Source organism: Psittacula echo, assembly GCF_963264785.1.
Source record: "Psittacula echo genome assembly, chromosome: 1".
Classification (NCBI taxonomy): domain Eukaryota; kingdom Metazoa; phylum Chordata; class Aves; order Psittaciformes; family Psittacidae; genus Psittacula; species Psittacula echo.
Window position 1 is genome coordinate 28,697,450 of NC_137735.1, and position 25,458 is coordinate 28,722,907.

The 25,458-nt window shown below is 39.4% G+C and overlaps 1 protein-coding gene across 1 annotated transcript; it reads right to left on the minus strand.

The window, feature by feature from the left end:
* Positions 1 to 5,352: 5,352 nt before the first annotated feature.
* On the minus strand, positions 5,353 to 24,499 carry TXK (TXK tyrosine kinase). Its single transcript, XM_080612674.1, has 15 exons — positions 24,478 to 24,499; positions 19,317 to 19,371; positions 18,992 to 19,094; positions 17,962 to 18,167; positions 17,110 to 17,175; positions 16,357 to 16,411; positions 15,452 to 15,531; positions 14,392 to 14,519; positions 13,143 to 13,217; positions 12,024 to 12,195; positions 10,532 to 10,748; positions 9,527 to 9,591; positions 7,599 to 7,717; positions 6,994 to 7,151; positions 5,353 to 5,688 (listed from the first exon to the last, which is right to left on the minus strand). The coding sequence occupies exons 1-15, from the start codon at positions 24,491 to 24,493 to the stop codon at positions 5,620 to 5,622; spliced, it is 1,584 nt and encodes a 527-aa protein (XP_080468800.1). The 5' UTR covers positions 24,494 to 24,499; the 3' UTR covers positions 5,353 to 5,619.
* Positions 24,500 to 25,458: the final 959 nt, after the last annotated feature.

The window sequence follows — 25,458 nt, forward strand, 5'->3', positions numbered from 1 at the left end:
GTGTTACCCCAGCAATAGAGACATTTTCACAACAAATATACTTGCCTTGAAAACATAATGACAATGTATACAGCTTTATTTCAGCTTACCAGGTGATGAGATTTGCGGCAATTCTTTGCTGATAAAATGCATGTGTTAAAAATCTTCAAAGAAAAAAATTCATAAATGGGGTTTCATTACTTCTTCATTGATGTAGAGGATACTTTGGCTTTATTGGCCAAATTCAAACTACAAAATCTTTATATTTAAAAACAGGTAATACAAATAATAAAAAGAGTAAAGATGGAGTTTTCCTTTCAGTTTGCCTTTCAACAAAAACTTGTGTTACTTTTCACTGTGAAATTCTCATATCATTTAAAGAATAACTGAAGAAAATACTGATTGACCCTGAAAAGAGAAAAAGAAATCGTTTGGCATAGCTGATGGTGCCTTTATTTGCTTATACACTCATCACTATGGTGTGGCTGAATGGGTTATTTGTACGAAAAAGCACCCAGTCCAATTCTTGAATGGATGTGTGTTGGCATTTTTTTAAGGTATGTAGTAATTCTTTGAGAAGAGTCTATCCTTTTTTTATGCCAGGCCTGGGCTCCTTTTATAACAATTCCTGGCAGTCAATTCACTTGTACCAAGCAGAATTTCTGTGTTTTCTACTGGTCCTGTGTATCTACTTTCATACGTAAATAAAATCTACTAGAAAAATAGCTCTTTTCTTGCAATGTCAGAAAACCAAGCTAATGCTTATTTTTCATGGTGTACAGGAAATCTATCATGTTAAAAAGTAAATTATTGATTATCGTTTTGTATAAAAAACAATTTCCTATAAGAGATGTTACTTTTGAAAACGTTTACATTTAGTTATTAATTTGGAATAACTAATTTTTAGTGAAATTATGCTACTGTTTCTCTTGTAATTAGTGGATTATGTACTAAAATGACTTGTATTTTTAAAACAAGGAATAAAAAGGAGTGTAGTTCGTATTTCTGGTAAACATTTAAACACTATGTATCTGACAGATCCAGAGAGAATAGTCTTGATTTTAGCAGCTGGTCTTATGCACACGTAAGTGGACTCTAGAGGGAGGTCTGGCTGATGTCCTAGAATCACTGAATGGTTTGGGTTGGAAGAGACCTTAAGATCATCCAGTTCCAACCCCCTGCCATGCGCAGGGACACCTTCCACTAGACGGATTCGCTCAAAGGCCCATCCAACCTGGCCTTGGACACTGCCAGGGATGAGGCAGCCACAGCTTCTCTGGGCAACCTCTGCCAGTGTCTCACCACCCTCACAGTAAAGAACTTTTTCCTTATATCTAACCTGAACCTGCCTCTTTCAGTTCAAAGCCCTTCCCTCTTGTCCTGTCCTTACATGCCCTTATAAAAAGTCCCTCTTCAGATTTCTTGTACGCCCCCTTTAGGTACTGGAAGCTGCTCTAAGGCCTCCCCAGAGCCTTCTCTTCTCCAGGCTGAATAAACCAAGCTCCAGCCTCTAATCATCTTCATGGCCTCCTCTGAACTCCCTCCAACAGATCTGCATCCCTCTTAAGCAGGGGGCCCCAGAGCTGAATGCAGTGCTCCAGATGGAGTCTTACAAGAGCAGAGTAGAGGGGCAGGATCACCTCCTTCGACCTGCTGGTCACGCTCCTCTTGATGCAGCCCAGGATACGGTTGGCTTTCTGGGCTGCGAGTGCACATTGCCAGGTCACGTTGAGCTTCTCCTCCACCAGCACCTCCAGGTGTTTCTCCTCAGGGCTGCTCTCAATCCGTTCTCTGCCCAGCCTGTATCTGTGCCTGGAACTGGGATCGCTCTGATCCAAGGGTAGGACCTTGTAATTGGCCTTGTTGAACTTCAGCAAGTTAGGCGCAAGCTCACCTCACAAGCGTCTCAAGGTCCCTCTGGATGGCATCCCTCCAGCGTGTCAACTGCACCGCACGGGTCGGTGTCATTGGCAAACTTGCTGAGGGTGCACTTGATCCCACTGTCCATGTCATCGATAAAGAATGTTAAACAGCACTGGTCACAATACAGACCGCTGAGGAACACAATTTGTTACTGGTCTCCACTTGGACATTAAGCCCTTGACCACAACTCTTTGAGTGTGAACATCCATCCAAGGACTCCAGCTTTCCTAACCTGATCCCTGGTTGTTCAGGCAATTTCTCTGTATTCCTCCCAGACTACCTGTCCTTGCTTCCACTTTCTGTCAGGTTTTCCAGGCAGTTAAATGAAGGATATTATCTAAAGTAATCTGAAGTGTTTTGGGAAGTAGGGCAAATAGTTAAGAACTAGAACAAAGAAAACCTTGGAGGCAATATATTGCTGACCAAATTATGGCTTTAAATGCTGATAGAAAGCAAATCTTGGCAGCTATTCATTTCAACGTACAAATTAATGGGCAACTAAATTCATTATGTAGCTGCACTGACTAAATGTAGGCAGGTCAAGAAGACTTGGATAGGTTAAATAATCTGCAGGGAGCTTGGAAGGAAGTACATGAGTTATTCTTTTCTGTAGAAACCTACTTTCCCAGCCACACATAAAACATCCATGCTGTAAAAATCTTCATCCCAAAGAGTACTGATTCAAAACTTCAACTTCTTTACTCCTTCAACATTCTTTATTCATCATGGTTGCATCCTGGAGCCATATGGGGAATTATATACTTCCAGCAAACACCATTCTCTTGCTGTTTAAGTTCCAGCAAAATAAAACTGGCAAGCATGTTGATTATACTGTTTTAGTAGAGCAGGCTTTCGGTAGCTGACTCGTCCTGGCAGTGGGAGCCAGGCTGGTGGCAGTGAGGGAGGAGTGGTGTTGATGATGTGTGTTAGTGTGCCTGCAGGGCATCCCTAGTTGTGAGATCTGGGGAGAGTGAAAGTCTGAAAACCAAATGGCACTGGAGACAAATGTCACCAGACCTGTACACACAAGTAACTGGCTTGAATTGCCCATCATGTGTGCTTTTGACCAGAGAAGTCCTTTCACTTTCTGAAAATACATTCCAGGTTGCCAACAGTGTGGGTTTGGGTTTTTTGTTGTTTTTTTTTCATGGAAAAGAGATACATCCTAAGCAGCTGGCACACAGAAACTGGGAATTCTGCCTTTTTTCCACCCATCCACAATACTGACTTGCTGCAAGTGTTGTGATGTTTGATCAGGAGCCATCAGCTGAGTTTTACAAATGTTGAGCACGCATGCAGCCTTTGGCCAGACATTCCCCATATGGAGGGGTTACAGTGTCTCCTTCAACCTTTTACTGCTCTTCCAGGTCTCTCTTTTATCACACAAAAGGTTTTTTTTAAACAGGTAACGAACATCCATTTGCCCATATGTACCTCTGTATGGTCAGCAACATGGGTGGCATTCACTGTTCACCTATATAAGCACTTGCTGTTTTGTCTGTTTGAATATGGTTAGCATTTGAGTTAAGAACAGAGACACCGTGAGGGCTAAGGTGGCCTACTTAGTCTTTAGTTATGGGTGTGTCTGTTCTGGTAAGTAAATACTGTGTAGATACCTGACCTTTGCTCTGTAGACCTTTCTTGTTGCTGATTAAGCAGGTTAAGCATGTTCCAGTGATTTTTCATTTATTTATGATCAGCCTGATGATAGCAGCTGTTAAATTTATCTGCATCACAGTGTTAATAACAGACTACTTATAATTTTCCCAAAGCAGCCCACAGAAAGATTACATTGAGAAGCTGAAGCCTGACAGGCAAGCATCATTGGCTCTGTGTATTAGACCAAAACATTTCAAGGATAGATTCATATTCACCATGGGGCAACTCAACAAAATGAGTATGAGAGGGGTGCTTTGGGTACACAAACCTAATGGAGCTGCTTTTTACTGCAAAGTATCGTAGTGTATTACATATTAACTTGGAGCAATAAATGTGGCAAAACCAGTTATACAGGAGCTATTAAAAAAGATGCCTCATACATTATTCAAATTCCCCATGTACTTTTATATTGCAGAAACAGTTTGAATTTCGCGGTTGTAGTGTATCATCTGCTGAAAAGCCTTGTACTTCTGTGGCCTGGACATAAATTGTGGTGAGCTTGTTGTTTGTACTGTGTTGTATAGGTCTGTGTTTAGTCATAGGTTTGATAAGGAATTGAATGGTCATAAGTCGATTATAAGAGTAAACAGTGACATCAGTTGGTGGCAATTCTTGTATTAGTTTGTATGAAACAATAGCGAAATCATGCTTCACTCAAACTAGAAATGCTTTGGAAGCGTGTTTGAAGGTTCTCCCAACTGTTCAAACAATAGGATTAACAACTTCCTTTCCCAAGGGATGGTAACTGTCAAAATACTATTGCGGTGAAGATGAATGATTCATGCCAGGAGTGACTTTGACCAAGAATGCTTCAATCATCTTCTGGAAATTCAGAACTTCGGATGTTTGATATATTTAATTTTGCTACAGTTATTTTTTTAAATTTGAACATGAAAAATGAAAAATGTCATTTTTTAGCTAGTGTTTTACATATTTTGTCTACAAAGTTCTATAAAACTAAATATGATGTATTTATAAATAATTCAAAATTCACATATTTTGAAGAACCTATTTATTTGTAATGATCTATTTTATATTAAACAATTATGAACTTCATCTGCCTTTTCTTCTCTATATTTCTATTGACCACAATTAAGATTTAAAATTAAAAGTGATTAATAATATAAGAAATAGGGTTACAGACATCGTCCATGTCTGGTATCACAGAACCCATCTGAGCTAGGCTAATTCAAAGCATTTTACTATCAGATTCCAGCTTTAAATTGCCCATTAACCATTCTGGGCACTTGCAAGGGAAGGACTAAGGCAAGCATGGGCATGTGAGTAGGCAACAGCAGGCAAGGAATGGGAGACAATACTGGAAAATTGTGGGAGAGATTTGGATGAAATAATCCTTACTCTCCTCCTTTTATACAGAATTGGTAAAGAAGACACCTTGAAATGCTTCCTTGATGCTCCGTCTTCCCAGCTGCTTAGATGTGATGTGGAAGCTGCTAAATGATGACTTCTTCCTTTTTTCCCTTTGTTTGCCTTTATCTGCAGCAGTGGGTATGGGCACACAAGTGGATGCTGCTCTGGCATTTGGTCAGTTAGCTTGCTGCCTCTTCTGAAACACTGCTCCATTTCTTCAGTGCTGGATGCTTTGCAGCGTAAAAGGGCTTGCCTTTAACCATGACCTAGCTAGAGCTTTATCAGAGTTTCTTCTATCCCTTTTTCTGCTGCCAATCAGTATTCCCTAGTACAGGAGTCATATTAAGTATCAAATAATTTAATAATGTTGTTACAGGAATTAATGTAGCTCTGACCAAAGGAATAAATAAAAAGGCCTATAAGGTGAGTAAGCTTGGTTACTTCTTTCAGACATGAGGTTTTTCTCCCTGATCTTGAAAACAAAGCCTTGAGAGTCCCAAACCAGTCTCCTGAGGTATCTCTCAAGTGAGTAAAAATTAAGGCCAAGCCCAAACAGCTACTTCAATATACAGGATGCTGATGATTTAAGTAGAGACTACTGTAAAAGGCTGATGTTTTCTGTACCAGATACATTATTGACATGCTTGATGCTAACCTTTCAGTAAATATATGGGTGAAAATCTCTGGTTATCTTATCTCTCTTATACCTGTGAGCGTCTCTTTTAACTCTGCAAAAGGAGGACGTCCTTCAGGTTTCTGAAAAGAAAAGCAGAGGATAAACTTGTATTAGCAGATTAGTTAATTATAGTATCAGACTTTAAAAGATGGTTACAAGTGCATATGAGCTACCACTTTAAAATTACATTATATTTTATTAATACAGAAGAAAAGATCAAGTTTATGCTTCAAGGGGAAAAAAAATCAACTGTCCTTCATGACACCAGTGGCATGAGCGCAGTCACCTTTCCATGCATTCCTAAAATTTATTTATTTCAATTCTGGACCAGAATTCCTATAGGATTTCTCTCCTGCACCAGGTCACTGGAAAGCTCTACCTCTCAGGAGACCATGATACTCAGGAATGCTTCCTGGGTTGTTGCAAAAGGATCTTCCCTGCTTTCTCATTTGATGTACTGGAGCTCAGTATAGAACAAAGCCCTGGCTAATGACAGACAGAAAAGAGAACTTCTTCCCCATCCTCTGCTGGCTGGCATCCTGACAGCTGTTTGCAGTATGCAAGCAAGCTAGATGCAGTTTAGATTTCAGCCTCTTAAGCTTTTTTTTAGTCAGGGTCCACAGATTTTATATAGAGTTAAAAGATGGGCAAGAAAGGAGAGATAGGACAAAGGAGACAATGGTAGCAGCAAGGTTCCTTGGCTACTCTAAGTGTATGCCTGCCTGTTTACATGAAAGCATTGCACACAAAGCAATTTAAAATTAAAGATATATTTCCTGTTGACACTATAGAAGGAGGGACCTGAGGGGATTACTATGATGGTAAAGTTGATGAGATCAGTGTTTTGATACCAATATAGAAAGAAATAGGTGCTGGAGAAATGGAGAAAGAGCATCAAATACTAACTCAGAGTGGAGAGGAGGGTGAAGGAGACACAGGGTGGGAGCTGTAGTGATGTACAGAGGTACGTATGGACATGTGAAAAATGGGGTTTAAAATCCACATTTAGTGGGCATGCTTACTTTGTATATAAATGTATTAAGGTTATCATTCATAGCAGAGCTAGAAAAATTAAAGCATGATAAAGATGTGGAAAAGGTATTACCTTTGATGCAGCAGAGAAGCAAGACAATAGTGGCATACTCAAAACGAGGGATGGTCTAGACCAATTGTACTGATGATGTGCCTTATGTCTCTTAGGTGCAACAGTCAAAGAAACAGAGGCTTGTAAGCCTAGGTGTGATTTGTGAAAACATAGTAAGAGATACTGAGGATGCTACAGATACGAAAGAATGATTTAATGCCCCATTTTTTTAAAGATTGCTTTTAGATCCACATTACAAATTAATAATAAAGTAATACCACAGGAAAAAAGGGCAACAAACCTCATGCCAGCAGCTGTACATGACTCTGTACACAGCATGTGATGCCAAATGTGGTCGATAAAGTCGGTGACCCTGAGAAATCTCACGGACAACTTCAGAATTTGACTTACTTTCAAAAGGCATTTTGCCTTCTGTGAAAACTTCCCACATCAGTACACCTGTAAGTGAACCAAAGTATTTAGGACAAAACAGAAACCCCAAACCCACAAGCTATTTAACACCACTAGAAGAACAGAAACCACTCTTGATTTTTTATGTATTGAAAATGCATGAAAGTATCATCAACCTGAACTAAATGACAAGCGCAACCAAAACCATTTTCAACTAATATAATTCTGCTCTCTTTTAAGTCAGCTGAGGGTGGTCCATGAAACAGATGAATATGCATTTGGCTAATGGAGACTTACCAAGAATGCACTTTCAGTCAAAATCTAATTTTTAGTCATAGAACCTTTCTATTGAGAAACATACTTGTCCTATATAGGCAAGACTTGAAAAATGGGAATAATTAAGCTTAAGGTAGGAAGCGTGAGTAAGAAGTTACACTTTCATAAATCTTATCAGTAGCTTTAGGGAAGCATGGTATGTTCACCTAATCAACTCACCAAATGACCAGACATCTGATTTGCTGCTGTATTTTTTGAAATGAAAAACTTCAGGAGATGACCATTTGACTGGAAACTTGGCCCCCGAAGAGCTGATATATTCATCATCGATGACATACCTAAAGAATAACAAGAGACAGCATATAGTTGAATGATAGTTAAAGTGCAAGCAGTTCCAGTGACATCTCCATACATGTTTTATCATCTCAAAATTACAGTGTCAATTTAGAATCAAGTAAATGGCGTCACTGTAACACTAGTTGTTGCACCCAAACAGTACTGGTAGAGGACTACACTTCGTAACTTCCAAACTTCACAGATGTGATACCTGGCATATTGTTACAGAAGCATCACAGAAAGAAACTGGACCCTCTTTGGTCCTGGTGACCACAATGAGAACAATCAGCCATTGGAGTAACCTCCCCAGGGAAGTAGTGGATTCCCCAACATTGAATACTTCTAGGGTTCTAAGATTCTTTGCACAAGCTTATAGGAACAGAACTCCCAGATCAGGTGTGCCTAATGCAGGCATTTATAGGGCAGCATTTTAAAAGGCTAATAATGCACACTTTTCCAATATTAACGTTCCTGAGCAGACAGCAGATGTGCACTACACATTTGTTCTCATGGAAGACATAATGCATTGGCATCTTTTAAAGCCCTTTTTAAAGGAGGTCACATTGACAGAAATCATATCTTTATCTCCCTTTTTTATTTCGGTGCAGGCAGAGAAAGATCAGAGGTTATTGGATAAGAAACATATGAAATAACAGTACAAAATAACCAGTAGTGGCAGCTGTGCGAGCTCTGAATAATTTGTATTCCCGTCACCTCTCAATGGTCTTCCCAGGAGAGTGAGTGCCTGTCCTAGAGCCACACACACCACTGGTTTCCACTTCTTGGCAGCAGTGAGCCATTCCAGTCCATTATTCTCAGACTGGACCCTGACAGACCCCTTGGTCTCTTGCTGTGTTTTCTGATGCATTTGAATGAGTCCAGACCCTTGATACTGACCTTACCCTTTTGAGGAGCAGTGCAACCAGTGGGCACTGCCACAGTATAGGTCAGCCTTTTGAAAAACAGGTATTTAGTTATGAGCTGCTAGGGTGTTGTAACCTTAGGTTAGAAATAGTAGGCAAAACCAAAGAGACAGGTAAGCAGCATGAAGTGAATGTCACCACCACATGCTGCTCAGACCCACCCACTGCCTTTCAAGCTCATCTGCCTCCAAAGTGAGCCAGTTCAGTCTACTAATCCAGAACAAAAAACAACCAGTAAAACACGGAAGTGGAGAGCTTTGTGCTGGGCTTGCAAAGGGAAAGAAGGAACGAATGAGACAACCTCTTTGGGTAGCAGTCGTTTACTTGTCAGCTCAGCTATAAAATATGCTGTTAGGGAAGCCTGTGAGGGCAGAGCTGAGTTACTCTATCCTGTGCTTGTAAGAGTTCATTGTGCTTTCTTTCCCCATTTTTGCTGGTCCTCTCATGAAGCAAAAAAACCACTTCCCCGCTAGAGCAGCACATATCATACTTCCTGCCTGCCCTTCTGGTCGTGCCTGCCTTCTGCCTGACCTACTCAGCACAGCAGCCTCTAAAGGTCAGCACCAGCACCCAGATCTGTTCCTAGGGACTTTCTGTCCTCCCCAGTGCTCAGAAGAGTTGGAAAACCTGTTTCTGACAGCCCTGTGCACTGTGGGCATTTCTCTGTCCATAAATACTTCTGAAGTTTACCTTACATTTTGTTTACTTGTCTTAAACTCAGCAGTAGCAAGAGGAAGACACTACATCAGGTTCACGGTACAACAGCTTAACAGCATTATCATTTTCACCAGAATTCAAAAATTGACCACAGTGGGATTCCCCAAATCAGCAAAGCAAGCAGCTGACTGAGAATACGTATGCAGGAAACCTGCATCAATGGCCTAATACCTCGCCATGCCGAAGTCGGATACTTTAACGATGTGCTCCGCGCTGACTAAACAGTTTCTTGCAGCCTGGGGAAAATGAGAGAAGCATATCTGAAATCTGTGCTAAAGCATTTTAAGAGAAATACATCAGCTGACTAGTTTTGATTCAGCTTATACTGTTGATATTCTGAAAGGAGATGAGTGTTTTGCTCAAAAATACAAGTGAATTTCTATCTGAGTCAGTGAACATATTTCACTACTATGTAGTTACATGTACATAGCATATAATCTGCTTATGTGCTTGTAGTATGAGTTGCAATGTTTCTGCACAGTAAAAGAAATTTTAGTGTTCAGAGTCTAGTTATCCAGGGTGATATTTTCCTAAGCATTAGGACACTCAATGTGAATGTTTAAAAACCTGGCTTGTGACTTTTTCAATACAGAAATTAGGAACTCCTTGGAAACTTCCAAGATTTTGTATTTCTTTAGGCAGCTAGAGAGGAGCACAGGAAGATTTCCACTCTGCATCCAAATGAGAGCATTGAAAAGAAAGCAGAGAGGAAAGAAACAAGCTCCTCTCTTATGATTCCCTCTCTATGAGGGGTAAGGTAGAAAAGCCCACCTATATATTCCAGCATCAAAGTGAGGTAGCAGGGAGCAGAAAAAAAAATGTAAATAGAAAAAGATTTTGTTAAAAAAGAAAAATTCTTGTTGTTGTTGACCCTTTGTACTGCTGTGATTTTGGTTGTGTTGTGGTGACTGCATAATACCCTTGTGCTGGGATGTCCTAACATCAGCCTGCTCCATGCTATTATCCCAACTTTCTCTGACCTCTCAAGTAGTTTTTCCAGATGTCCATGGTCAAAAGAACAGCTGAAAGGTTTTGGTTAGCCAGGAAAACACCACTGGATTGTTAGATCCTGCAGGGCTGAAGTCTTAGAGGACACATCAGTGTCCCATAAAATGCAGTGGCACGTTCTGTACTGCCAATATTTGTCAAGAACCTCAGAAAACCTATTGTGCTTACTAAATCACGGTGAATAAAACTGTTTCTTTCCAGGTATTCCATCCCTTCGCACACATCCTGGCACATGCTCAGCAGCATGTCTCTGCTGAGTTTCCCTCGTCTTTGCCGAAGGTAATTGAGCAGGCAGCCATTTTCCAGGAATTCAGTCACAACGTAGAGAGGCTTGCGATGTGTGCACACTCCGTAAAGCTGGACCAGCTTCGGGTGGGAGAGTTTCCTGTTTAAGATTGAATTTTAGACAGGCTAGCATTTGTCCTTAGCAGGTAACTAGACCTTTGATTCTCATGATGGTTCTGAAAACTACTTGCAGTGCTTGATAAACAGTATTCAATTCAACTGGCCTCAGAGTTGTCCCGCTATCTAACACATGTCTGCCTACAATTTCCTCCAAAAAGTTAATTCTTTTAGTTCATAATGGTTCATTAGTTCATAAATGCAGTGAATGCAAAGCTTGATTTGGACTATGTGAAATTGAAAGGTCTAGTTACGCCTGGTTGCCAGGCAGGGGACATGACACTGCAATGGTGGTTCTCTTCCAGGCTGGGCCAAGACCTGATCTGAATACTTCCCTAATTTGCAAAATTAGGAGAAATGGTAATGTAGTTTCTCAAAAGCTTTAGTTAGGTTTGAGCTCTGCCAGTGGTCCTAGAAGCACTGAATTATGGATGAAAGAATAGTTTTAGAAACACATTTATTTGCCATTACATTCGCTCCCTATTGAGCTCCACAGCACAAAGCAGCGCACGCTTTAACGAAAGAGTTTGGCAATGGTCACAGTAAACATCTGCATCAGTATGATTCAGACCTTTATATCAGCCTTTCTGTCCTGCTGTGCTGGTTTTGGCTGGGATGGAGTTAATTTTCTTCGTAGTAGCTGATATGGGGCTATGTTTTTAATTTGTGCTGGAAACTGTTGGTAACACAGGGATGTTTCAGTTACTGCTGAGCAGTGCTTACACAGAGTCAAGGCCTTTTCTGCTTCTCATACCATCCCACGGAGAGTAGGATGGGGGTGCACAAGGAGTTGGAAGGGGACACAGCCAGGACAGTTGACCCCAACTGATTAAAGGGATATTCCACATCATATGGCATCACGCTCAGCATATAAAGCTGGGGGAACAAGGAAGAAGTGGAGGGACACATTTGGAGTGATGGTGTTTGTCTTCCCAAGTAACCACTACATGTGATGGAGCTCTTCTGTCCTGGAGATGGCTGAACACCTGCCTGCTAATGGGAAGCGGTGAATTAATTCCTTGTTTTGCTTTGCTTGTATGTGTGGCTTTTGCTTTCCCTATTTAACTGTCTTTATCTCAACACATGGGCTTTCTTTTTTATTCTTCTGGTTCTCTCCCCCATCCCACTAGGGCGGGGGAGTGAGCAAACAGCTGTATGGGGCTTGGTTGCCAGGTGGGCATAAATCACGACACCTGCACATCCACCATTATTGGTCATCTCAATGCCAACTGCCAGATATAATAGCTTTTCTACTCACATCATCACTTTGGCCTCCTCAATAAAATCATCTTCAGACATTGCTCCTTCATTGATTGTCTTGATGGCAACCTTGATGGTTGCTTTCCATTTACCAAGCTGAACGACTCCAAACTGCCCACGCCCAAGTTCTTTCATGAACTTCAGTTCAGATGGGTTTAATTCCCACTCCTCTATAAAAGCAACGCAATAATCAGGCCATCTTTCCTGAACCATGCCCTTGGTATTTGCAGTTAATGCACACAATGAAACATCACAATTGTTCATCAGCTATAGCATGAGTTTTAAATATCTGAAAACTTCCACGTGCTCATATACGTTTATATTTGAACGTTACTTTACAGCTTGTAGAATGTGATTAGCATTTAAATTGCTTAATGTAGGAATGTCTGAGGGTTGAAGATAAGCCAAATGTTTAGTTTTAATTACATACAAGAACTTTTTTGGCATTATCCTATATGACATTTATAACTGAACCAGTTCTGGATGGGTAATATAGCCACAGAAGTAGTTATTGACTGCCTCTATTGTAGTAACCACAATAGTTTCACCCTTCAGAAATATTAAGCCTTGAGATTTATGGGAACATGAAAGGCACTTAGTTTTGGAGGTTCCTATTATCAGTCAGATGGTATGAAATTCCTGATCTATCTACACAAAACTGGCATTTATTGCTTGGTTTTTGTAATGTCATATAAGAATTCATTCTTATTTCTAAAACTTGCAGAGCTTACACAGAAAAATCTTCCCATAAATAATAAGGATTTCAATTTCTTAAGCATTTAAATAAAACAAATAGCCTTTGAAAAGCTACTAAATGTATATTTGAGCTTTAGGTCTGCTTAGAAAAGTCTAGATGGCTCTGAAATGCACTGGTGGTTGTAACAGAAACACAACAGTTGCCAAACAGGACTACTCATTTCAGGTGTCTCATTTGGTCCTGACACCTTAAGAGGAAGTGAGTGTCTGTTTCTGGTGAATACGCAGCTCTTTGTGTGTTTCTTGTTACCAGGAAATTTCACAGATATGGTTTAATTATTAGCTAGGTGAATTTAAAGCAACCTAGATTCTTGCCTAGGCAAATACCTAAATCTCCACCAAAAGAAGATAACATATTTACCGTAATTCCACCCTGCTGCTGCTGGTGAAGAGTATCCAGCTGATCCAACTGGATGTCGCAGACGAGTGATAAGACCTGTAGGGAAAAAGCAACAATATTCTGTTGACTAATTACTCCATTTTAAAGTACACTATATTTTATCCCTTCCCAAACAAAAATATTTGGAATCTGATGTACATTTCTTGAGGTTACTTTTGCTTAGGGCTTGTTCGGATAAAACACCACAGTGGGAAGAAATGGAGGAAGACTATTCAGTAGAGTCCTGACTACAAAAGCATCTATCCCTTCATACAACAAAAACTGATACTCTCGCTTTGTTGTAGGATACTAGTGATCTTAGATAAATAAGTACTGAAATACTATATCAGCCACCTAAGTGGCCTCTTCCAGCAAGACTTCTCAGGACTGTTTCCCATTGCAAGACATATTTTTGTGTTTGTCATTCATTTCCTTTGAATTAATGAACCAAAAGTACCTCCCTGCATTCATTCATTCATTCTTCCCAGTGCTACTTTCAGGTCCTTTTCTGCTGCATGTGTTTCCTACAATCGTCCTCCATCCAGCAAAAGGCTGTGTCTATTAAAATATCTTCCTTCTGTGCTAGTGCAAGGAATCTATGTGTATTTTGCCATCTCCACTCATTTAGGGTAAAAATGTTTTATATTGTATTAAAACGATGGGCAGAACCAAGATGAAGCATTTTTTTTTAATGCTAAAAATGTTCAAAGGCTGCCATCAGTCAAGAGTCAGAGACAGTAACTGTGGTAGGCTGCAAAGCAGTATTAAAGTCCTTGTGCTCCCTAATTCTGTCTTGGATTATGTGGGGTGGGGTTGGCTTTTTTGCCTAAATCAGTAGAATGCTGCCTGCTGATGCGCAGCGTAACTCCTGCTTGCATACATGCAAGTTCCTGTAGGCAAGGAAAGAATTATGATCGAATTTCAGACAAGCCCCACTCAGTCAAATATGAACCAAGAGAATACAGAGCAGGTAAATGGATTAGGCTTCTAGCTTTGTAACATTTGTTTAATACATGTAGATGAGTTTGTTAGTTTCACTTCTTCCATAGTATATGCACACCACAGCTATGACTTCGGCAGAAAGGATCATGGCATATTTAAATTTGTTAGCAACAGAAAAACTTGTGTATCTTTTTATAAGGAAAGTGTCATAGGAGAGTGATTTCCAATCTCTCAAAGTCCTAAGGAGCTTCAAATCATCAGTTGTAAAACCTTATCTCGCATGCATTACCTGCAGCATTGTGTTGATGATACTCGATGAGTTCAGGAACAGAAGAAAAGAGATATTTTTCAGCTACATAATATTGTCCCAAGTGGTTTTTCTTAATTTGATAATGTCGAATATCTTCGCTATGACTTCTGAAATCGACAAGGGATCATAATTTTCAGTAAAAATAATTTATACTATAAATTTGATTAAATTTCATTTTGAAAGAAAGCACAGAAGAATCTGAAAACTTTGGGTAGAATTCCTGACTTAAAAATGCCTGTGAGTATCTGGGATACTGCTTCAGGAAAAAAAAAAAAACCCAAAGCCTCCCTGAATGATCTCTCTCCCAGCTTTGGGAGGTATTGCACAATGATTTTTATTGCACAATGATTTACCCTTGTATCGTTGCATCCACAAGAAATAGCCATAGTGTTCCTCCTGATTCAGCACTTATTTGAATCTAAGCTTTTAAAATTAATATGCTCATTACCTGAGTTTTCCCCCAAAAGTTAAAAACATATTCATATATACATCTAAATTACTGTTTTTTCTCCAGTCTTTTGGCAGTCCTCTGGCAAAAGAAGTAAGACTGCACAGTGAGGAGGTGAGGTGATTTTAGGAAAAAACACAGAAGTTTGGGGACAGCAGAATCTGAGACGAATTTACAGTGCACAGAGACTATAGATAACAGAAGCATTTCAGTGCAGTGGCTGAAGGCTGTGGCCGTGTGGTGTGGTATTCATGGTGCTTCATGTAGAAAGATAGTCAGGAAGATGCAAACGTAAGGTCTTCCTGCCTGCATAATGTGGTTGGGGTGCACAACTTTCATAGCAGATTATTTGAGGATTTCAATGACTGCAGTTAGTCTTGTCTTAGCAGGACATTTGCACCCTGACTCCCAGACCCACTGCCCACTGTCATCTCTTCCGCACACAAGCAAATTAACTCTGCATGAACAGCTCCCCGGTGGTTCCCTGCTGCTGTGCACTGCATGTCCAACCTGCCCACTTATCCTGACAAGTTTGGGGGAAGCTCTTCCATCACCTCTTGATTCAAATTCTAACTGTTCAGAGCAACTCACCCTTTAGCCCGTGAATACATGGACAGTGTAAGAAGTCCCTGTTGGCTTGAATCTCTGACAAGAAATGCACCTTCTTTGGACTGAAAAGAAATACAAGTAGAGTTATTTTCTACTTTTGAGCTTGAACAGTCCTCCCTTCAGATAGGACTTGCAGTTGATTACCAAAATCTGTGGAATACCTATGACTATTTGAGAGCAGAATAAAGCAGTGGACAATGGGAATTGTACATAGCAGAACAAAATTATCCAAGGGAAAATAGTGAGTGCCAGGCAATTAAATACTGATTAAATTTAGGTGAATTATTAAATAATTTAGGTGAATTATACTTTTTAGTGTGAAGTAGTGAAAATACTTTGATTTATTAAATAAATCAAATTGTACAAATCACTAGAAAAAACATTGGAAAAAACAATTCTATCTGAGATATTCTTCTCTTGTCTGTCTTGTCCAAGCCCTCTGTTAGTCTTTGAGCAAAGTCCTAATGAGTTTAACCAGTTAGGCACTTTGGTAACTGATAGGTGGTAGAAGGCAATATGGATTGTTTGCTCTATACGTAAGAAAGACACAAGGTTTTTTTTTAAGCTCTGCTAACCTCAGTAATTTACTTCCTACATGAATTTCAGTCTTCAATCTTTCATACAAAAGACAAGCACAGTAAACTGCATGTAATCCAATTTATCTAGTATGGAAAATCTACACAGAATTTGCTGGGGCTACAACTTAAAGCTCTGTGAAGTCTGGGTAATCTGCAACATATGCTTCACTCAGAAAGCCTTTTTATTTTAAAGTACTTTCTGTCTTACTGCACACCAAGCAGATTTGGATTTGACTGCGATAACGCTCTTGATGTTTCCACTGATAGCTCTTTCTAGATATCGTTAGTTCTATGTTTAAGCTGAGTTACCTTCTGGCGCAAAAGAAGTTCTGCCTGGCTTCTGTTTATGTTTTTGTAGTACCACCTGCAACAAGAAGATAATCTCAGCGAGTAAAAATTAATGTTTGCTCTGTTTCTCAAAAGTAATCTATCTTAATAGCTGCACTACCCCCAGTCCAAAAACCTGAACAGAACCATTGTTGTATAAAAACATCTCTTAATTTGGAATGACTTTATTAGAGCATTTTAAATGTGATAACTTTTTTCCCCATTCACTGTGGTTAAATATGAGCTCAAACAAAAGAAAGCCCAGGAAAGAGTTACACGAATCTGTGATGAAATTTGCAGTCCTGAACACTGCATCAAGCCTTTCTTCTCTAGAATTTTGAGGAATTTTACTTTTCTCTCCAGTAAATTAGGTTGAAGTAACTGGAATTGTCTTTTAGTCAATTAATTATATGTTCACAACAGAAAGAGATCAGAATACAGAAACATTATGTAGCGAGCCTACAGGAATAGGAAACATCTGTATTCTGACATTATGATTTATGAAAATGAACGTTGCTGAAGTGCTCAGTGTTTGTAACTTCACATTTCACTCTCTGAGGAAATAGTTCCAAATCAAAATTGTTAATTCATTCCAAGAGTAATGTTTTGTAACAAAAAAAGCTGTTGATATACACCTGATCATGTCTAATAAAGATTGCAGGATCAAGCACTAAAACGTATTGCTGCAATCCATTTAGAAAAGAAAGCACAAACATAATTTTCAAGGATACTCACTCATATGTTTCTAAATTACTTTTCTTGTTCTCAGTAACATAGTTGCTGGGAACTAGACCTTCGTTCCTGAAACAAGATATTGGGGATAATGTTACAGTATGGTGTAAAACATTAATAGGATTAAGATATGCGTTTTCTTTTTGTTAAATTACAAAGGTTCCTTATGCTGTTGGCTATTCTGCTAGATACAGAATCCCAACATGGAAATTGAAGTCTGAGTCCTTTCATCCTAGGCACAAACTTTCTGCCCCGCAACTGTGGATGGCTACTGAAAGGGAAAAAAAATCACCTGGGATAGGTGCTGAGAGTAGTATTCCCAACATCATAGTTCAGGATACACTGAAGAAAATGCAAAGGAGAAAGGGGAATGATGAAACAAACATAGCTTCAGTTAAGATCCTTTCCATATTTATCTAGCTCTCTAAAGCATCCAGGAATTTCAGGTCAGGGATTTTGTTTTAGGCACATATCTTAATAATCTCTATGGTCTTTACGAAGTGTTTACATTGCACTGTAAAGCACTTGAAGTGTGGAAAGCTGGATTTGCACATGGCCCAGAGCCCAGTGATTCACACGGTCCTCAAATGCCCTTATGCTGCTCAGGAAATTACTGAGCCTAGGACTTAACTCTGAATTCCCAACAGATTCTAGATTTCCTGCCCATTTCTGGGACACCAAACATTGCTGAAAGTCTGTCTGGTCAATCCATGTGCCTCAGACATAGCCAAACATGTTCAAACCTGCCTCTAAATTATCACACACGTCTCATTCTATCTTCCTGCTTCCATAGGAGGTGTTGAAGGTTTTCTTTTTTCTTTGTAGAGAGATTGAAACAGATGCCCACTCTCTTACCCATGTTTGTCTCTTGCCTTCCACCAGTGGGGGTCATATTGTTCAAGGATAGTGTATTCTTCTGATTTCTTGAGCGGCAAATCTGAGGGTCCTCTAGCAAAAAAATCATAGAGTGCAATAACCCTGGGTTTTTCTGTGTAGTCTTCCAAGGCCTCAGCAGGTAGAGGAGGTAAGGGCTTGTTCTTTAACTTCAATTGCCTCTTATGCTGGTAAAAGAGAAGTGTCTTTCTTAATTATTCTTTTCTCCCAACTATTGCTTGCTTAATTCCCCTGCTACTATACTGTGTCAGTAACTAAAAGGAAGTCATCATGGTCATTACTTCCCCTCGTAAAGCCCTACCACATTGTCACTTGTAAAACAGCAAGACTTACATTTGAGTAGTTCAGTGTAGAAGACAAATGACAATGGAAACTACAGTTAGTAATAAACTAAACAAACCATCTATCTAATTGGGTGACTTCTACATGGTCTGAATGCTGGGACAGCTCCTCAGCTGGTGTAAAAGCAGAACAGCATTGAAATTAGTGGAGTTACAATGTCTGGAAATTGAGTCATTTATCTGGAGAATTAATACAGATGGCACTGTAGACTTTCTTAGCAAATCAGCATGAACATCATAATTTGCTTTTGCATCAGGTTAGGGTCTAGCTTTGCACTTAGTTTTCCTTAGAAAACTCAGATTGATCCAACTTAGATTTAGTAAAACTGACGTGGATGTTTCACATGCCAGCTGAGCAAGGTGATCTTACATCTGCTCAACAGGAACATCCCACTCTTCCCATCTCCATCACCCAAACACAAAAGCGGGAGAAGGAACCACCTTGTCTGTGACAGCTTGCATAGGAAACATCACTGTGACCCTGTGTTTACATCAGCCTGAATCATCAGATACCTTTACTCTATAACTTCTATGCAACAAAGAACCTTACGTGCCCAAGAGTTAGTTACTGTTCTGCTTGTTCTGGTACTAAGCCACCATATGGCACATCACCTCAATTCTCTGTTTTCACCTGCCAAAACGTTACTTACCCTGCACTTCCAAGTGGATGCATAGGAAACGTCTGGTTGTGAGGCTGAATACTGGGTCACCAGGCCAGTATCAGGGTCCAGGTTCATTTTTGTTCTCATTGCTCTGATTTTGAAAAACATTAAGTATTTGTGTGAACATGTATCTATAAATATTAACATAAAAATATTCATGGATATATATGCCTTCATTAGGGATATGCAGGGTAGCCTGTCTTTAAACTTCAGTATAATTAGCAGTTCTACTGAAAATAGAGGGATTTTAAGAAGTCCTTTATGTGTAGATATTTTGATCCCAGTTGCTGAAAAGCTCAAGTATTTCACGTACCTTTTTTGTACCGTGCAGCAGCAGCAGCAGCAGAAAACAGACTGGATGGTGTGATCTGTGAATGAGAACATTTTCTATATTTGAAGTTTTCCTGGGTTTTTGGTTTGGGTTTTTTTGGTTTTGTTTGTTTTTTTCCTCAAAACTTAAAGACTTAAGGACTATGGCATGTGGTTAGCCCCATTATTAGCTCTGTCTTGCTGTGAAATATCTACCAAATCATTAAGGCAGAATTTGCATCCGTCAAAGACAGCAAAGCCTTCCTACCCACCCTACTTATCTGTTCACACTGTCACCCTTACAATGCCTTCACAATTACAAGGCCATGTGATGTTATATCAGCTCACTAAATCAGAAAAGGCAGGAGACCTAGCTAGCCAGATCAGTACTGATCTGATTGATACACTGGCCCATATAAGCTCTAACAAGCACAGGGAAGGGCATGAGAACATCATCAGGGACAGGAGATGGAGAAATATCCCCTTCAGTACTGGAATAATTTTTAGATCATTCTAGCTAAATCCAAAGCCAAATGTGTCGATAAGCTTTTGCTTACTGTGAGGTTTATTAAAGGAGACACATTACATTCAATTCTTTGAATGAATATGTTTTTCCCATTTCTGTTTCAGCCATCGGTATAATATATGCTTTAGCCCAGGCTTAAAGGACTAGCAAAAGCCGTGTTGTACATTTATGTGCCAAGTGGTTGATAATCCTGAGAAAAATCCATTGGACACATCATTACATCATACATTTAGAGAGAAATCAATCCAATATATCTTGTATGAGGAGCAGAGTTGGGTATGGCATTAAATAGGTCAGAAGGCATTAAGAAGATTCAAAGGAGGCAATTAAATGGCTGACATCCACTCTAGCACACTTCTACTCAGGCTGAGACCTACTTTCCCCAATTTGTGTTCCCCCGGCAGTTTGAGCCACGCTGTGGCAGCTATGATCCTGTGCCCTTCCCCACTGCAGTGCTGTTCATCCTACCTCCAGCTGAGCAAGATGGGACGCTAAAATGGCAGAGAATCCCTCTCTGTTGAGTTGGCTCCCTGAACCATCTTCCCTGTCCTGCATCAGTGGTGGGTGAGTAGGAGGGCAGCAGCAGCAGCGGAATGGGCTTGGGCTCTCATGTGCTATGTACAGTCTCTTAGGAAGCATGAGAACCAGGCATATACAGGCAAGGCTCCCCTCATATGCAGCTGCACAACAGAAAATCAACTTTATATCCCATTCCAGTATGTCCTATTTTTCTCTGGCATAGATGTCAGAGTATGAAAAGAGCCCTCAGAATTAATATGAAATATCCCAACATCTCAGGATTTTGCTGCTTTATGTTTCACATGATATTTCTTCACAGGGTCCCACCAGTCCCTTCCACTTTGTTTTTCCCTCCTGGTGTTTTTGCCATTTTGATCCTAATGACCTAGACCAGCCTGGAATAAACAAGATGCCCTTTGTGGTGGCTGGTGAGAATTTTTGCCAGTGCCTGTTACTGACCTTTCAGCCAAATGTGCTGAAAGTATGCTTTGTACACTCAAAGCATTATGCAATCTTACTACATGATGAAAATGTAATTATTTTCTCTATCAAAGTACATAATTTAGCAATTTCTTGTGCTAATAAAAGAAAGGAAAATGTCAGCTATCAGAACAATAAGACCAAAACTAGTTCTTAGTTGTCTCATAAGGGCTTTGGTTAGATTATTTATCTTGAAAGTTGTGGGGCAATCTCCCTTAGACTGTTACATCCTCTGAAGAATCTATTGTGTGGGAAGCTGGTGAACCTATAGTAATCAGAAGACACTATCAACTGTTTGATAAAAGTTTCCAGTGATGGCTATGCAAAATACAGCAATTACAAACACCTAAGCCAGCTGACACTGACATTTTTCTTTAAGAAACAAGGTAAAAAGTATGGGCGATGCAGTTTATTTGCTGCATAATTTCCCAGGGTACATTGAACTGTTCCTCACCTGTTTAAAACTGTTTCATAAACAGTGAACACCATGGTGAAAAAAACTCTTGAGTTTCTTTTACTTGAGCCAGTGCCAGGAAGTTCAATCGGTGTTTATAGAGTAGTTAGTGATTTGGAATATGACAGACAGTGAAAAGAATATGACACTTGAAAGCTTGTCTGTTTCTTCTGATTAAACCATCTAGTCTATTTAATTCCTTATTAGATAACTTGCAGTCCTTATAGAGCACTTAGCAGAAATATTTTGAAGCAACACTGCAGAGATTCAATGTAATGCTAGAATGGTCTTCTAATAAGATTTTAAAGATGTGGCTCTTACCATGAAAATCAGAGGATCAGACTGGTGTTACAGACATATAATTGTCTTGCTTTTCTTTATGAGCCCAACAACTTGAATAAATGTGTAGCATAAGCTCAGGAATCCTTTCTACCTTCAGTGAATTTGAGACTTGCTCCATTAATCAACACTTTCAGTGTTTGACTCCCACTTTACTGTGCTAAAAATAAATGAATGTGAGATGTTTTTAAAAATACCCCGATATTAAATATTTAGTAACTACAGAAAGACCCAAAGCTGCTCTGTGATGCTCTTTTAGAAAGACGTGGCCAACGCTGCAAATGGTGACACCTTTGATACGCTAAACAAATAACTTGATTAAACTGGTTCACATCTTGACCTTCTCCTAGCAGCCAAGGAAGATGTCTACACTGAGGGCTGCCTCCAGGTGCCACAGTAATCCTCACTGCAGCACTACAGGAAACCTGCATTTCCGTCCTGAAGCTTCTCACAGCTACACACACCCTTCCTGTGACTGGGGCTCTTCCTTCCTTTCTCTTTTCTTCTATTCAACAGCCATCAGATATATAATAATAATAACTTGTATTTTAATACAAAAAAGCACTATATTTTAAAGTGAAAAAAAAATTGAAAATAGATTCTTAGAATTTACTTGTTGTTTTAAATAGTTCTTCTTGATTTTCTTTTCTGCTATGCCCTAACTCAAGTGACTGATATCAATGGAACTATTCTATCTGACTTCCTTCAATTTTGGACCAAGGACCTTAAGCAAAACACTGGATTTGTCAAAAGGTGTTATAATCACATATAGTATTATAAGGCCTTGACCCTAACTCAAGTAACCACATTGAAGAGTCCACAAGTTAAAGATTTATCAGTAAGAATTGCACTTCAGCAAGGAAATCACATTTTGGATTCTGTATTTCGAAGAGAACAGAGACAACAATAAGATTTACCATGTTATGAATAACAGACCATTTTGACAGGACACAGAAAAGAAACATAGGCTAACAGAAAGATCTGTTCCATAGTTTTTAAACAGTAAAATCATTTTGATGTCTGTTAAAATAAAGTACTTGTGGACCTGTGATTATTTCCAAGCCCCACTTTTCTGTTTTCTACCTAACAAAAGATTTTCCCAAAAATTCGTATCTGGATTCTTTTAACTTCACAAGAAGGTAGGTTTCTCCAGCATCCACAGCCCCACTAAACCTTTCAGGCCACATTTCCTTGAGTTCTATCAACACATAAGCTACACATTTCACTTTGATCCTCAGGGTAGGTAATCGTGGTGCAATTAAAATTAGTAGCTTATAACCTAGGTTTAAATCAAACAAGATGAGTATTTGAGCTGCTGAATCTAGAATTTGACAGATTCCTTCTTCAGCTGCGTGGAGAATGTAATTTCTCCCATTTCACATGAAAGCTCGCAACTTCAGGCAAAGTTCAGCCAATTCTACAAATACTTTAACACAGAAACAAAAAACAGCCCGTGTCACTGCTCATGTCTGTCTTTCTAGAAATGACTATATTAGGAGGAAGACACTTGTTTTTAAATCTGTGTCACGTTATCTCCTGGGTGAGAGGTTAACAAATATGAATCCCAATACTAGCACAAGGCCCTAGTTAAGCATGATGTCCAAAAATCAGACCTTTTATCATGCACAGTTTTGAAATGAGATCAGGGGAAGAGAAACATGTGGATGAAGTGGAAGTATTAAGAAACTGGTGTTGAAGCTAGGCTGATGAATACTCAGCCTAAAAATTTGCAACTGACATTTTGATAACCAACTTGAGGCCTGAAACCAAATTTATCTGTGCACAACAGAGCGGATGGAACATTAGAAGAAGAATAATAAGATTGTTCAGCTGTCGAGAAGCAGCCATTTGCTTGAGAAGCTGAAAGATAGTCCCACAAAAACAAAGACAACATAGTGAAAACACTCAAGTCCTTTGAGATGGTCTACTACTGACAATAACTGGCCTGATAAAGTTCCACAACACCCAGCAGCAAGCTTTGGTTTGATAAATGTCTGTATAGGTGGCCAATTCACCCACCTTTACATGTGCAATCTTCCTCCTATCTTCAGTTATAACTCTAATTTGCAGCCTTGGAGAAGTAATACCAAAGTTAAAAGCAACAAGTTCAAAATTAATTTTTATAACTTGCATTTTCTCATTTTATTATTTCATAGATTTCTTGGCTTGGTTTTGTTTTCCAATCCACCTTTTCTGAAAGCACTACTAATTTTGAAAGCACTGTAGTCCATGTCTACGATTCAGTCTTCTAGCAAGTCTTGCAAGCAGTTCTTGCTCTTGCAGTGGGGCAGCAGGTTTACTGTGTTCAACACTGCAAACTCAGCTTCACCAATGAAACACAGATCTTTACTGTAATACATGGTATGCTTCCTAATCTGGTATGTCTGCCAGTTTTCAACAGCACTAGGAAAAATTATAACATAGTAGAAAGCCATACTATAGTTAGCTTCTAAAAACACTTGAAAAAACAAGCTTTCAGGTTTTTCCATCTATAAGCTAAGGCTTATTGTCTTTCCTGTGAGCTTACTCTGCTCTGGAGAAAAGACAGCTCTAATTCTACTTAACTTTTTATGTCTATGCTGTATAGGCTTTTAAGGACAGTACATAGGACTCTCTCCCTGTCTGTATGTAAAAGTAAATGCATTGCCAAATCCATCATACAATGGATTAATATTTCTGCAACAGTTTTGAAAGATGAGATTACAAGTTTGAACAAAGATCACCTGAGCAGCAAAGAGAAAGCTGGTTGGTACTTTTATGGCAATATTTAAATAGGTCACTTGCTAAGTACACCACTGTTACACAAAACTGCAAAAAAAATCAAAATACACAGCCCAGCTTACTTACAGGTAGAAAGAATCATGTTTGGTTGTCCACTTATATTCAAATCAAAATGCAAACCTCTCCTCACCAGCTGTGCCAGTAAAACAGCCCTGGGCTCCTCGCTCTGATAGAAAACACAGTAAACCACAAATACTGCTTGACCCCGCCTACTTACTTTTATTTAAGAAAAAAAAAGACAAGCATGTGAAAAGTGTCTGCTTCCTGATGTTCAGCACATTTTACACAACAAAGTTCTTAAACTGCAACCAGTAGGGCTAAGTATCACATTAAAAAAAAAGGGGGAAAATACAGCAGATGTAAACCACAGCATTTGATTCTCCAAATTTCCCAAACTGACTACAGAAACGCTCAAATGCAGTTTTGATGGAAGGTATTAAAGGTAACTGTAGTTACCTTTAACAGTTTGATTAGAAGCAAACTTCACCATACTTCTCTCTGCCTAGCTGCAAAAGAAAACAAAAAAAAAACCCCAACCCAAAACCACAGTTTTGCACGGTGTATTTTCTATTATACATGGTACAAGAGCATAAGTAACAAAAGAAAAAGAAAATATGTAATAGACTTACTCAGGAGGTGGCTGCAGCAAACCTGAAGTGCAAATACTCCTCATATCCCCTGGTACAAAGTTAGATTAATTGAAGCAGGCTTCAGCAAGACTGTGGAGGCATAAGCCTCTAGCAGAGGGAACAGGGTATGTTACATACAGGGTTATGTACATACAGGATATGTAACTTCTAGAGAGAGTTCAGGCATTTCTGCACTGAACGCTTCATCATGGCCAAATTAATTCAAATATATATTCATACTTCTACACATATATTTGATGGCTTGGCTTCGCAAACAAAGATTTGGGAAGGGCGTATGTTTAATATAGAGTGTACATACACACACATATGTAAATGGACTATCAAAACACCATATTCACATAAACAATGAGTGTGACTTATGATGCACTAACATCAAATGATTGGCAGTGCATTAGTT